Raw genomic sequence first — 14144 nt, 5'->3', positions numbered from 1 at the left:
GGATTTTTTTTTTAAAAAAATAATAATTAAAATTGAAGACTAATTAAGCTACTTTTGAAAATTTTAAGTACTAATAATATAAATCCCATTGTAATTATTTTTACCCACTTGGTACAATCCTTATAATTAGGCCAGTTATCTTCCCCTATTATATATGAGGCCTAAAGTACAATAACAGTAATTAATTAATGTTTTGACAAATTTTGATTTTCCAGTTCGATTATATTTGAAAATTCGCACCATATAAGGCTCCATTCGGGAGAAGTGTTACCTACTCCCTAGTAAGAATTTTTTCATACTCGAGAGCTCTAGTTAAGGGCTGAGCAACCTCATCTACTACACCAAAATTATACATTTTGAAAGAAGGTAACTTAGAATTTTTCTTTTTAATTTCATTTAGGATTTCAATATATATATATATTGAAAAAATGTTCCAATTTTTTCTTTTCTTTTGCAGGATTACTTATATGTGGTCAGTTTATATCAACGTTGTGACTTGTGAGTACATGAAGCATGTTTTTACATAGTTTATTTTTACTATCACTAAACCATAGTTAATTAATTAATACATATTTTGCACCTAACTTTACTTAACTATGATAAAATTAGTATGATTTGATATAAATATTGGGTGCGTATAAATTATAAATTTTTGACAGATTGGTTAGGCTAGGGGTCGATACTCGGGGGGATCAGAGTAATTAATCAACGCAGTTACAAATTTCAAATTAATCATAGTGACAATTATACCTCAAAGCACAATTATAAATGCCCACGAATTTTTTGCGTGATTAACGTTACATTTTTACTCATGCTTGTAGTGAAGGTGAGTATTATAAGCATGATTTTTAACCTAAATAATTGAATGAAAATGCAAAATGCACATCCTTTAAAAACAAGTGAAATAATTGTGAACCAAAAGCAAGTTTCATGTAGTAGAGTGTTGTAACTTGTGAATGGGACGGATCAAAGTCGATGTCAAAATTATTTCTTAATGTATTTTTATAACAGATGTTGAACCATTTGCTTTCCGAATTAAGATATATATGTGTATAGTATTATTTTATTGCAAATATAGCCAAGTGGAGGATTAAGGACTTGGTCAATATACTAAGAAGTTACTTAAAAAGGCCATTGAGGATTTAGGAGGATTTTGTGTGAAGTAATTTGGAAGCCGATTAGCCTGTTTAACTTTTAGTGAGAACTAAGCAATTCAATTAATGTGAAACTAAACTATAAACATGTGATTAAGCCTCCAAATAAAATTAATTAAGAATTTGACTTTGACAAAGTCATTCTATGCAAAGTTTGTCATTAAGCAACATCACAATATTTATAACATCCTTTCACATGTATAATCCATTGATTGGTCAAAAACTAAAATACTGTAAAAATCCTTAAAAATGAGGAAAATGACTTTTCTAATAAAAGTAAGAAAAACTAGTTTCATTAGTCACACTCCAGATTCATTTTCTCTTCCAACTCACCCGACATTCGCAATCCCCACCCGTTGACCATCTCAACCCTATCACCCCCGAACCCTCACCCCTTATATAATCCCATGTCACATAGTGTTTTGTTAGATTACCTATAAATACTCTTCAAATGATATTTCTTTTCTTACTTATTGAATACAAACTTACCCAATATTTTAGAAAAATACTTTCCATCGTAAGAAACGCATTATAAAAATTCACTCTGATGGAATCTTCCAGAACAATGTAATGTAAGAAGGTTGCCTAGAGAACCAAAAAGGTAGTCAGATGGGCGATGATAACAATCATAACAATTTTAAACTACACGAAGATTAATAATTCTATGGGCTTATAATGTCAAACTCTGCTTCAAATAGGGCCCATGTTCATGTACACTTTCAAACTCCAAAATTGCAACTTGCAAAATTCACAAATCAACTTTTGGCCCAACAAGGCCTACTTGAATTTTGGTTTGGGACCTTTACTGATTAAATTTACTGTTTATTTTTTCTAATTGATGTAGATATACTATATACCGAGTATATACATTATTATACATATATCAAACATCCGACCATAACTTATAGTTTAAAGGGTTGCAAAGACTATTCAATTTTACTGTTTATTTTTTCTAGTTAGTATACATATACTATATACCGAGTATATACGTTGTTATACATAATTTTTGTACATACATCAAAATCCAACCATAATTTATAGTTTAAAGGGTTGGAACAACTATTTAGATTAATTATTCGGAATGGTGTTATGGGTTGAAGATGATATGAAAAAGCTCCTAGAATGTAGTATGGCAATAATAGAAGTCCAAACCAATAATATTAGATATTTTTGCCCATAATGCTAAGACTGTATGACAAATTCTTCTTTCGTCTTTGATCAAATAAAAATATCAATAATTAGTGAAAGATTTTCTTCTATAATTCCAGTTTCCACATGAAGAATATAGATATAATGTACATTATGAGTAATTGGTAAATTCATGCATGTGTATCAACGATATTTATTGGAGTATATCAATACAATAAGCAGAGAAGACGGAAGTATATCAAATTAATAATAGTTGTATGTACATTTTTTTTTAGAAATTTTTCAGTTTAAAAATCTGTAAAGTGAACGATTATTTTTCACTCACCTTATGTTTGTCACAAATTTATCCTTCAGACTACCCCTTCGTTGAGCTCAAAAACACACATAAAATTCTTCGATATTTTAAATGACATGGATATAATGTTTCAATAAATCCCAACTGAAAGGTGATATTGTACATTATGAGTAATTGGTAAATTCATTGGCTGTGGTGATATTGTGCAATAAAATACCGACCCCGGCCCCTACTTCTATAACAACCTATTATCACACCTAGAAATTTTTTCCAAATAATTTTTAGCGACATTTAATTAACGATAATAGTTCAATTGCCGTTAAATATATATTTTTATTGATAATTAACACTTTTTATATGTCCCTAAAGCACATTGGATCTAATGACACTTAATTAATGTCGGTAAAAAGTTTAGCACTCTTTATTAATATATCTATTTATTACCGCTAAAAGTTATTTTTTTTAGGGAAAATTGTATATATAATAGCAAACTAATAACCTAAATTAAATGGAATAGCTAGGGTTTGATTTAATTGTGCTCCATAGCAAACATTAGCTAAAATTTGCCAGCGTCTCTCTCCCAGAAATCTCGCTCGCCACTCTCCATTCTCGCTCGCCTCTCTCGCTTTATACACAGAAGTGTATAATTCTGTTTCTGTTTTGTATAAAGCGAGAGAAAATTGTATATACACATGCAAAAATATATATCTTCGTGTTATACACTTAATTATACAATTTACAAACATTTTACTTCAAATATTGCAGAGAAAAAGGCCAACGAATTATACAATTGCGAATTATACAATTGCAGTGAAATACAATTTTCTCTAGCTTTATACAACAGAAGTGTATATATTGTGTTTCTGTTTTTGTATAAAGCGAGAGAAAAACATATATCTTCTTGCTATACACTTAATATTGCAGCGAAATAGGCAGTGAATTATACAATTGTGCATTATACAATTGCAGTGAAATAGGATAGCGAATTATACAATTGCAGCGAAATAGGCCAGCGAATTATACAATTTAGGCCAGCGAATTATACACTTGTATATGTATAGCGAATTATACAGTTTTTATGTTTGCTATGGAGCGCAATTATGCAAAGTTTGCTATAGCATACAAATATGAATTTTTTGTTTGCTATATGTGAAAGTTGCCCTTTTTTTTATAATATAAATAAAGATCATCTGTATTTTTTATTTGAACATTGATATTAAAATCTGACTAAAATGCGATGAAAAAATTAGCATAAGACTCTAAAATTTAAGAAAACTCGAACATGAAACTTATTGTTGATATGTGTTGGAGTGGGTCCATAACTCCATATACATGGTTTTTCTTTCTAAAGTGAGTAAAGGAAATGGGGGAAAAGAAAGAGTAAATTAAAGAAAATGATGGATTCTTCATGATTTGACAACGACGACCACACTTTGTTAAATTATTTGATGTACAAAAATCAATTAACGGATCACTATAGCTACATGAATAAACAAATTCGATGTTAAACAATCAGCATAAATAAACAAAATAAGCTTAAAATTTGAAGGACATAAAATAATAATAGTAAAAAAGGGAGGTGGAGTTATAATAAAAAATGATATTGAAAGTGAGAAATTTTAATAAAGACGACAATGAAATTTTGAAGAAGAAGGAAGAAAGAAAAAATAAAAAAACTAATAAGGAGAAAAATTTAAATAATAATAAAAAAATAAGAAAATATATTTTACAACAAAATTTTTGCAAAAATAAAATTAATTTCATTTTTTTAGTTTGTTCACACTCTTTAACAGAGTGCATACACTCTCCATTCCAGGTGAACAAGAAATGATGTAATAATATCAGTTCATGATTGTTAAGAAAAGTAAAGGACGCATGCATAATTTAGATGTCTTTTTTAAAATTCAAAATTATTTCAAATATCACTTTATGTTTATTCTCTTCTCTTTTTTTTTTTTAGCTTGAAGCGTGTCAAAATATTATCTTTAAACATAAATATATTATACCATCATTTATATTATATTTATTGATATTACTAAAAATAAAGATCTCCTTATCTCAAAGATAAATTATTATTTAATGCTTCCACTTAAATTACAAATCTCTTTTGTCTTCTACTTTTCTTTAGTTTCTACCGAAACTTTTCATATTTCTTTACTTCTATAAAATCAATAGTTCTAGCCTTTGGTCTATTATCAATTTATTATAATGTTTTGTTTTATTATAATGTTTTGTTCTTTAAAATGCTCAAAATATTTTTTGGGATAAAGAAATATTCTTTTTATATTAGTTTTTTCAATTAACTTTTCTTTTAAGTTGTGCAAAACCTCTGTTTCACTTTTAATAATTTTTCACTCTTTTGCTCTTTTTTGTTTATTGTTTGTATCTTTAATGTTCAGATTTTGTTTTATATGAATTACGTCACTTATTTAGCTTAGTCTTCAAATTTTGAAATTCTTATATTTACACAATTTTTATTTTATTTCTTCTTTTTTTTTTTAAATCATACTAACATAAAGTACACTTACAACACAAATATTCGGGAATTAATATTCTAGAATTTAACAAATTTTTCTAATATAAAACTAAAAATACAAAAATTACGCACTAAACATGAAAACTTTTATAAAAAACTTCGTTGAAAGTTAAAAATCAATTACCACAAAAATATATTGTATCAGGACAAACAAAAATTGATCTTCACCAATCGATAAAGAAGGTTGTCTACCAAGCTTATAACTCAATGATCTTGAATATTTAACCTCATTTTATTTTTGTTATGTGAATTTTTTAAAAAAAATAGTTTTTAAAAAATAAAACGTTGATTTTCAAAATGTAAAATATGACAACTAATTTGAAAATGTAAAATATGACAACTAATTTGATTATGAAAGTAATTAGCTACTATAATAGGGTATACTGATTAGCTGAGTCTACCTACTAATTTGTAGGTTCAATCTATATATATGTAGACAGTTTGGTCAAATTAATATGATTACAATTACTATATAGGGTACTTAATAATGATTATGTGTTCTAATAAAGTAAAAGTACCGGGTCCAACTTAAATTTTGTTGTTTTTCCTTGTTTCATACAATAATTAGTTTAAAAAGAAGTGTATCCATTTTATTTATTCTTTATTTTTAAAATTAAACTGCGCCTATATGAACAGCTAAGATACATGTGTTTTTCAATCAAATACGCTAAAATAGGGAGAGAGGTGAGAAAATTTTGTTATGTATTGCAGATAGAAAAGAATCATACTAAATATATGTGTTTGCATGTATATAATGTGATTCACATGTATCTGAAATATCAGATGCATAGGAGAGTGACGAACGAGATGTGAGAAAGTCGAGAGAGTGAGCGGGATTTATTATGCATCTCATATACATGCGTATTCACTTGGATATGATGTAACTAGAACGAATTTGACCCGTATCATGTGATATATGTATTTGGACGTACCTTAATACACCAAAATCTGATAAAATATTTAATATTGCAAGCTATAGTGTATCTAAGTAATTAATTCTAGTGGAATTTAGATAAATTTAGTACTTTATTCTTATCTCCTATGCTCTTAAAATTAAATTTTCAATAAAATGAACATAAATTAATTCATCTGAATTTTAATTAAATTAACTAATGAACATAAATTAATTACTGTATTTAGTTTTTCTATGTTGTTTAAATTTATTTTTCAAAGCTAATAGTAACTCTCAAGGTAAAATTAAAAGAATAGTGTTATTTATGTATTGATTTTTTTGCATTTATTTTTAGCAAGGATGATATAAAAATAGATAGAGTCGTCAATATGTGCTAGACCCGTTGGGCCGGACTGGCCTAACCCGTAATTTGATAGGATGGACTATAATTTTCTAAGCCCATTTGAAAAAGGATTTATTAGCCCAACCTGAATAAGTCTGCCGGTTTGTGAGACTTAAGAAATGTGAATAGAGCCCGCTCGCGAGCCAAAAAAAATAATTAAAAATTAAAGTAAAATAGAGTATTAAAAATAACAAGAGTCTAAACTCAAAATCTGTTTAAAGTTTGAAAGATTACAATTTCAATACAAATTACGTTTATAAAATATGTATTACATAGGCCGTAAGCACGTAACCTATGAAATATTGTCATAATTTTTGTATTTTATTATGATCATTTGAAAACAATTATGTTAATATTTCTATCTAGTTATTTATGGTTTTACTTAAAATCAAACTTAATAAATATTAAAAAAATAATTTTATTTACGAATTCGATTAACAAGAAGTAACATTAACATCATGTAATATTGTCTTTTCGATATTTACGATAATACTTCTAAACTATAATTTAATTTTAAAAATATAAAAAATATACTTTTAACTCACCCGATCAGCCTGTAACTCATGTAATTATAGACTAGACCAATCATTTTTTGATTCACATAAAAAAAATAGTCTAGCCATAATTTAATTCATAAAATTTTAAAATTTATATAAATTGACTTAAATAGAATGAACCAACCCATATTGATAGCTCTACATAATACGTTAAATTAAATATATTTAAATTGATAGGGAAGTCTGCCGACAGTCCCACATGTGGACACGTCCCCAACACTGTCTCCGTTGAGTCCAATTTGATACCAAAATTATCCAATTTTCTTCACTACTACTCTTCTCTTCCTTTCTTTTTAACCAACAAAAAGTTTCATAAAAACAGAATCTCCAGATATTATACAACTAATTTCCATTTTGCTTTTTTGTTGATTGATTCCTTCTTCTTTCACTATATACAGACATTTAATTTCAATAATAACAATGGCAGAAGCTACTGCAGTTGCAGCTCAACCTCAACCAGAAGCACCAACTCCTCCTCCCATGGCCAAATCTGATGACTCTAAAGCTCTTGCTACTCTTCCCCCAACAAGTAATTATTCCTTAAATTTCAAAACTCTGTTTTAGTTCAGAGGATGAAGGTTTTCAATTTTTTATGTTATTATTCGAAATTTTTAATGTTTGTGCCTGTTAAATATTGGTATGACCGCGATAAATATTGATGTCTTGTTTGATTGTTATGTTTGAGATAACTTATTTCATCGTTTATACTATATTATATTGATGAGATAAATTATGGTGATATAAATTATTTCAGGATAATTAATCGTGGGATAACTTGGTTCCCATCCCCTAAGTAGTATATATCCCTATTGATATCTTTTATTTCGTTTATTCATTGTTAAATTTTGGTCTAACACACTACATTTGAAACGGTGCGGAGAATCTAACTTGTTTTAAATTTTAGACTAACCAATTGAACTGCTAAGATTTTTCTAATTTTTTTATTCAAACCTTTATATGAACTTAATATTATGTATTATGCTTAGAGATGTTTGATAGTGAGGACAAGGTTGAAGTTTCTGTTTGAATATTTGAAAACCACAAAGCATCCAAAGATAAAACTTTTTTACTGCCCAATTCTGTTTTAGGTCAATTTTTCAGCAGACATAATCAGTTAAACATGGTTGGTTAGGTAATATATCAAGGTTAAAATATACATTAATTAATCATATGATTAAATAATAGAGTTATAGCCTATATGTAAATAAAAGTATTCACTTTAGTTGGAATTTTCGAAGTTGGTGTTGGAGTTAGAAGTTCGCTTTGCCATACTTTTTGCAAAGAATATTTAGACGTTAATACTTTTTTATTTTAAAATATGGTTTATACCTCTGCAATTTCTAAAAACTAGCAAAATCATCTAACTCAACTAATTTAACCTCAGACATGCAGTCAAATTTTTAGAAATCATAGATTTGAATTTTGATCCCATCTTGAAGATGGAGTTGTTTTTTGTTTGTCTTTATTAATTGATCTATTTTCAGTTGAGGTATCTAATTCTATTATTGTTCCTATCTGGCTGGACTCAATTAATTTTGATGCCTTTATACTCATAACAACTTTTGAATTATTGGAAAGACTTGGTATACTGTTTTTTAAAGTTCATTAGTAGGTCCAATATCTCTCCTTTACTTTTTGGCAAAAATAAATCAATATTTGCTTAATTAGTGGATGGCCACTCTTGTTTAAACTTTAATCAATAGAATTAGTGGATGGCCGCTCTGGTTTACCTTGATCAAAAAAATTAGTACTCTGGGAATCGTTCGTAGATAATGATTGTAGTGAAGGCGGGTAGGTGATACCTACTGTAGAGTCACTTGGTACCCGCACTTGTAGGAGGTAGCAGGTACCACATGGAATAATCGAGGTGCACACAAACGGACTCGGACACTAACCTTCATTTAAATAGAAAGTTGATAATAGTATCTCTGATACTTGTTATGATGAAAATTTGATGCATTTCAAACAGATCATTGGTGTTAACTTTTTTTTTTTTGATAACCGAGAATCTGTCTGTACCCGCCCTTCGGAATCACAGTTTTTTAAACTCGGTGGATAATGGGCCCGCCCCTCTACCCTTATCCACTTAAATATTGGACTTCGCTTTGCGTGGTGTGGAGCCTAATATGCGTCCTAAGACACAAATCCTCCACCTTTTGCCACTCGAGCTAGGTCTTGGGGCGTCATTGTGTTAACTTGGCTGATCACATTCTTGAAGTTTTGTGATTTTTGTAACTAATTTCTGATTGAGAAGTTGTAGAGAAAGCACATATATGAACTTCTTGTGTCTCAAGGGAAATATTCTGTGACTGATGATATATTCTCATTTACTGATTTTGGCAGAGCCTGACTCTTCAACAAAGAAAAGTTCAAAGGGATCCCTCGACAGAGGTATGCACCAATATTAGTTCTTGAAACTTCTCTAAGTATATAGGAATGTGCTTATGTTGCATCTTGAAATATTTCATGAAGAGTACATTTAATAGCTGGCTTAGGTGACTTTGGTTGGAGCTTATCCTGTTATGTGACAAAGTACCGCAAAAGATTGTGTTTATTAGAGTCGGTCACATCTTACTCTCAGCAGTTAACAAGTTCATTCATTTTTTTTCGCCAGATGTTGCTCTCGCACACCTTGAAGCAGAGAAAAGGAATTCCTATATCAAGGCATGGGAAGAAAGTGAAAAAAGCAAGGTGAATAACAAGTAAGATTTCTAACTTGCTGTGTTATTCAAGAGAAATTTACAGACAAAAACTTCATTCCCTATATGGATATCGTCACTTTTGAAGTTGCACAACATTTGTTTGCGGATACTTTATGCATCCTCTATTATTTTTATTGTTATCTTAAACATGTTCTTATGTTCTTGTCCACCGTTTTTGGTTCAAAATGCAAGCATTTATATAGATATTCATTTACTAATGGAATGAAATGTACGAAATCTTCTAAATTTTGTGCCCGACATTAATATAGCATTCATCTATACTCGAAAACCTTTTGCCAATTCAATAACCTAAGTCATAACCTTACTTTATTATTGAATAGGGCCGAAAAGAAGCTCTCTTCAGTTGGAACATGGGAGAACACCAAGAAAGCAAATATTGAAGCTAAACTGAAGAAACTTGAGGTAACCAGGCTCGAGCTCTAGTATACATGCTTCTTCAATAATTTTGAACAAGGGAAATACTTCAAAACATGATATATTGTGGAAGATGACTCATTTTGAACTATTCTGCGATATTCTTTCATGAGATACTCCACATTCTGGCTGCAAGCTAGGTTGTCATCTAAAGACTCTTATTTCCTTTATCATATCGAGAAACGTTAGTAGTAACTTGCGACTTTAGAAACTGTTTTTTGTCGTCCAATGCTGACCAAAATATGGGTAATGCATTGGATGCGACATCTATCATTGTCTAAGAAAATATTTAATGATTGTTGATAACCTCCTAAAAATTTTGCAGGAACAACTAGAGCAAAAGAAAGCAGAATATGCAGAGAAGATCAAAAATAAAGTAGCTGCAGTTCACATGGAGGCAGAGGAAAAGAGAGCTATGGTTGAAGCCAGACGAGGAGAAGAACTTCTTAAAGCAGAGGAGATAGCTGCCAAGTATCGTGCTACGGGACAAGCCCCTAAGAAAATTGGATGCCTTGGATGTTAAAGCCACGAAATGTATCATTCTCTTTTGTGAATTTTCATGCTTGTTGCTCTTTATTCGTTGTTTCAAACATATCGAGTTTTTCCAGTTTGTGTAAGAAAAGCACTCATGAAAGTTTAAAGTGTCATGAAGTTTCTACTAATACATCATACTGTATCTGAGATTATGTATAAAATGTCTGGAAACTACAATCTTGAAATGTTTTCAAGAATCAATTTGTGTTCCTAGTTTGTGTCATGAAGTTTCTACTGTTTGCTTGCTGCTATTCAGGTTGGCCAAAAAAATAAGAACTGTAATATGTAAGCATGACTAATATAGAAACAAAACATAGTCCTGAATTTCTATTACAAAATATCATGCATTATAGTACTATTGCTATTACAAAATATAGAGGGAAACTGCATTTGTCTTTTCCTCTGATGGAACTGAGATAGCCCTATTAATATGACATTAATATATAGTAGAGTTAGAATATGTGTTCTTTCCACAGCTGGAGCTACAAAAATAACCAGCAGAATTTTTTTGAAAATCGACGATTCGGAGCTACTGATATCAGAGAAAGAAGCACACTGCATATTCTGGTTAAGTGCAGATCATGAGCTTTCACTCAAAAAGGGATACAAGCTATAGGAATCACTATGTCCAAGGAAGCTCATGTCATTGTTACTAGGGAAATCCAAAAGAAGTTGCAATGCTGATTCAGATGAATCTTCCATGGCGTTGGAGCTAGACGTGTCTGATCCTTGCAAGAAATCTTCTGTGTATGGTTGGCCAATTTTCCACTCTTTATATTCATGTTGGTTGCTTCCTGTCACTGGTGAACCAGCAACACCGAGTTCAAACTCAGTCGTAATGCCTGAAGCTGATCCATACTTTGTACACGAAGATGCTTGAGAGGTTGGACTTTGACAAGCATTTTTTTCTCCCTTCTTGAATTTCCTAAATGACTCACCTATCTCTGAGTTCCATATGCGCAGAAAATAGTCAGTCTCAGACCTTCCGACTGATGATGGAACCAAGAATTGTGACTCTCTGGAAAGACGAGCCTCAGCTTCGAGCCTAGCACTTTCCCATTGTGCCAAGTGACGCGCAGAAGGTGAGGTAGCTGGTCTTCTCAGCAGTCCATTGGGGTCAGAGTACTGTTCATGAGTCTGAGGATCAATGCCCATGGAAAGCAGGCGCTTTTTCAGGTGAGTATTCCACAGATTCTTTATCTCATTGTCTGTCCTCCCAGGTAATTGTGAAGCAATTGCAGCCCATCTAGATACACATACTAATGATTATTCATAGCTATTGAAATATAAATGATGCTTATAGTGTTTTCTACACTACGTAAACGAGTACCAAGAAATACTAGAAGTTAAGCATGCAACTACACAAGGCAAAACCTAACCTGTTTCCAAGAATGCCATGTAACTGTATGACAAGCTTCTGTTCTTCGGGACTAAAAGGACCTCGTATGATGTCTGGCCTTAGATAATTCGTCCATCTGAGACGACAACTTTTCCCACAACGAAGAAGACCTGATTGTGAAAAAGTGGAAAACAGTTGACAAGAAATCAGGCAAACTATGAGGTTATGATACCATAGTCCATAGAGACCAATGTTACCATTTTATTCTATTAGTCCATCATTCTAAACTCTCCTACTAACAGCCTTAGTCATTAACACAATATCAGCTGCTCAAGCTGCTTACAATAACTAAAGAACTATGTCATTAGTCAGAAAACTGTGACTAGGCTGGAAACAGTGAACCAGCACCGCATCGAGGCTAGTTCACTCAGAGAAGATTTGGCACCAACATAGACCATTGGCTCATTTCCACATTAGAGGATATGTGTTGAGCCCAACATTCTAAGTGTCTTTCGATAAATCATCGATTGATTAGCTCAACATTCATAGTGTACACATGGAGAAGAGAAACAAAGACCAAAAGCAGCCTTTAAACAAGGAACAATTCTCACTAGTTTAACATATTTACTGAGTTCCCAATTTGACATTAAGTGAAGAGAAAAAAGGAGAGTGAAAATTTTAACTTTGTTGCTGATTAGAGGTAAAAGTAGAACAACACATTGAAGTACAGGTGAATTGGAAAGGGTAATTTATGTCATTTTGTAAAACAGAAAACTGAACTCAGAGTAAAACTATCACTTTTCCATATTAGTATCACATGAAAAATTGGAAGGACATTAATGCTCATCAAAGAGTAAATTGGTTTCTTTCACATCAAAAGAAGGAAAACATCAAAGTACCCCTTCTCTTTAATAACAACAAATAAATGAAATTTATAACATTGTAGAGTTCACCAAAGCCAATAAAACCATAAACTAGAAAACAAATATTAATGTCACTAAACTGAATAAAAAATTAACACAATTCCCCTGTTACTCATTGAGGTAGGGGGCAAAATGGTTAAAAACTATGTTGCTCAGACTCTTCAAAAATGTCGAAAAACATGGAAGATGAGAAGAGTAGTGAAATAGACCTGCAAGTTTTGGGAGTGAACGCCAACTACCATGACCATTCTTGTTGATAAACAGAACAAGTTTTTCATCTTCTTCAGGGGTCCAAGGTCCTCTAGTTAGACCATTTTTATCACAACATGGTGTTCTCCCCATTCCTCTCTTTCATACACACACACACTAAAATCTATGATCAACAAAAAGTCAAGTTTTTTAACTTTTAAGTAAAAAAATTAAAGAGGAGATGAGTGTTCCTAGGAGAGGGAAAAGTAAATAAAGAGAAAGAAAATTGACCTATCAAATGGAGTAGGACAGTAGATAGAGTGTAAGAAGTATCAGCAACTCCATAGCCGGCTACACATTAAATGACATGATATGATATGATGTGCTTACACATATACTACTGTTTACACCGACAAAGATTATGATAGAGCGGTAAGTATTCCTTCATCTTTAACCTAGAAATCTCACATTCAAGTCACTCTGGACTATCGCACCTTCTAATGTGAGACTTTCTGACACATATTCAGATATAAACGACTCCAACGTGGGCAGAGGCGAAGCTAGAATTTTCGATAAGGGAGTTCAAAATATGAAGAAATAGATATACGAAATAGCCAAAGGGGATTCGACATCTACTATATATACCTAAAAAGTTATTTTAACCATATAAAAATAATATAACATACTGTGGGGAGCCACAGAATGTGGGTACTGATCACCGGATGAAAAAAAAAACTACTGTATACTACCATTGCATAAATGTAACCATTAAAAAAATAGGAAAAAAAATTGAATGATTGACGTAATAGAACAAGAAAGTTGCATTAAATGCATGCCCTCTTTCTTACCTTTTTCAAACTCTTGAGGTTTTCGCTATTCAATTTCAGCATATAAGTAACATAGTTATTCTTTTTTGGAAATTTTCACTTATAGCCACTTGAAAATAATTAATTATTTTTTATAGCTATAGTTTGATAATTATAATTTGTAGCTATACATTATTTGGAGGAGAGAAGCGAGCAAGACTGGGAGAGAG

At 31.1% G+C, this 14144-nt stretch overlaps 2 protein-coding genes across 2 annotated transcripts; one reads left to right on the top strand and one right to left on the bottom strand.

Moving 5' to 3' along the window:
* The first annotated feature begins 7176 nt into the window (after window positions 1-7176).
* Window positions 7177-10867, top strand: LOC107008449 (remorin 1.4-like). The gene is made up of 5 exons (XM_015207493.2): window positions 7177-7515; window positions 9330-9377; window positions 9601-9688; window positions 10030-10111; window positions 10449-10867. Exons 1-5 carry the CDS (start codon window positions 7407-7409, stop codon window positions 10644-10646), a joined length of 525 nt encoding a protein of 174 aa, XP_015062979.1. The 5' UTR covers window positions 7177-7406; the 3' UTR covers window positions 10647-10867.
* A 91-nt stretch (window positions 10868-10958) lies between these two features.
* On the bottom strand, window positions 10959-13780 carry LOC107008448 (transcription factor MYB41-like). Its single transcript, XM_015207492.2, has 3 exons — window positions 13129-13780; window positions 12037-12166; window positions 10959-11903 (listed from the first exon to the last, which is right to left on the bottom strand). Exons 1-3 carry the CDS (start codon window positions 13259-13261, stop codon window positions 11237-11239), a joined length of 930 nt encoding a protein of 309 aa, XP_015062978.1. The 5' UTR covers window positions 13262-13780; the 3' UTR covers window positions 10959-11236.
* Between the last annotated feature and the right edge of the window lie 364 nt (window positions 13781-14144).

Source organism: Solanum pennellii, chromosome 1, assembly GCF_001406875.1.
Source record: "Solanum pennellii chromosome 1, SPENNV200".
NCBI lineage: Eukaryota > Viridiplantae > Streptophyta > Magnoliopsida > Solanales > Solanaceae > Solanum > Solanum pennellii.
The sequence above is the reverse complement of the archived record's forward strand: the minus strand, read 5'-3'. Positions and strand labels throughout refer to the sequence as shown.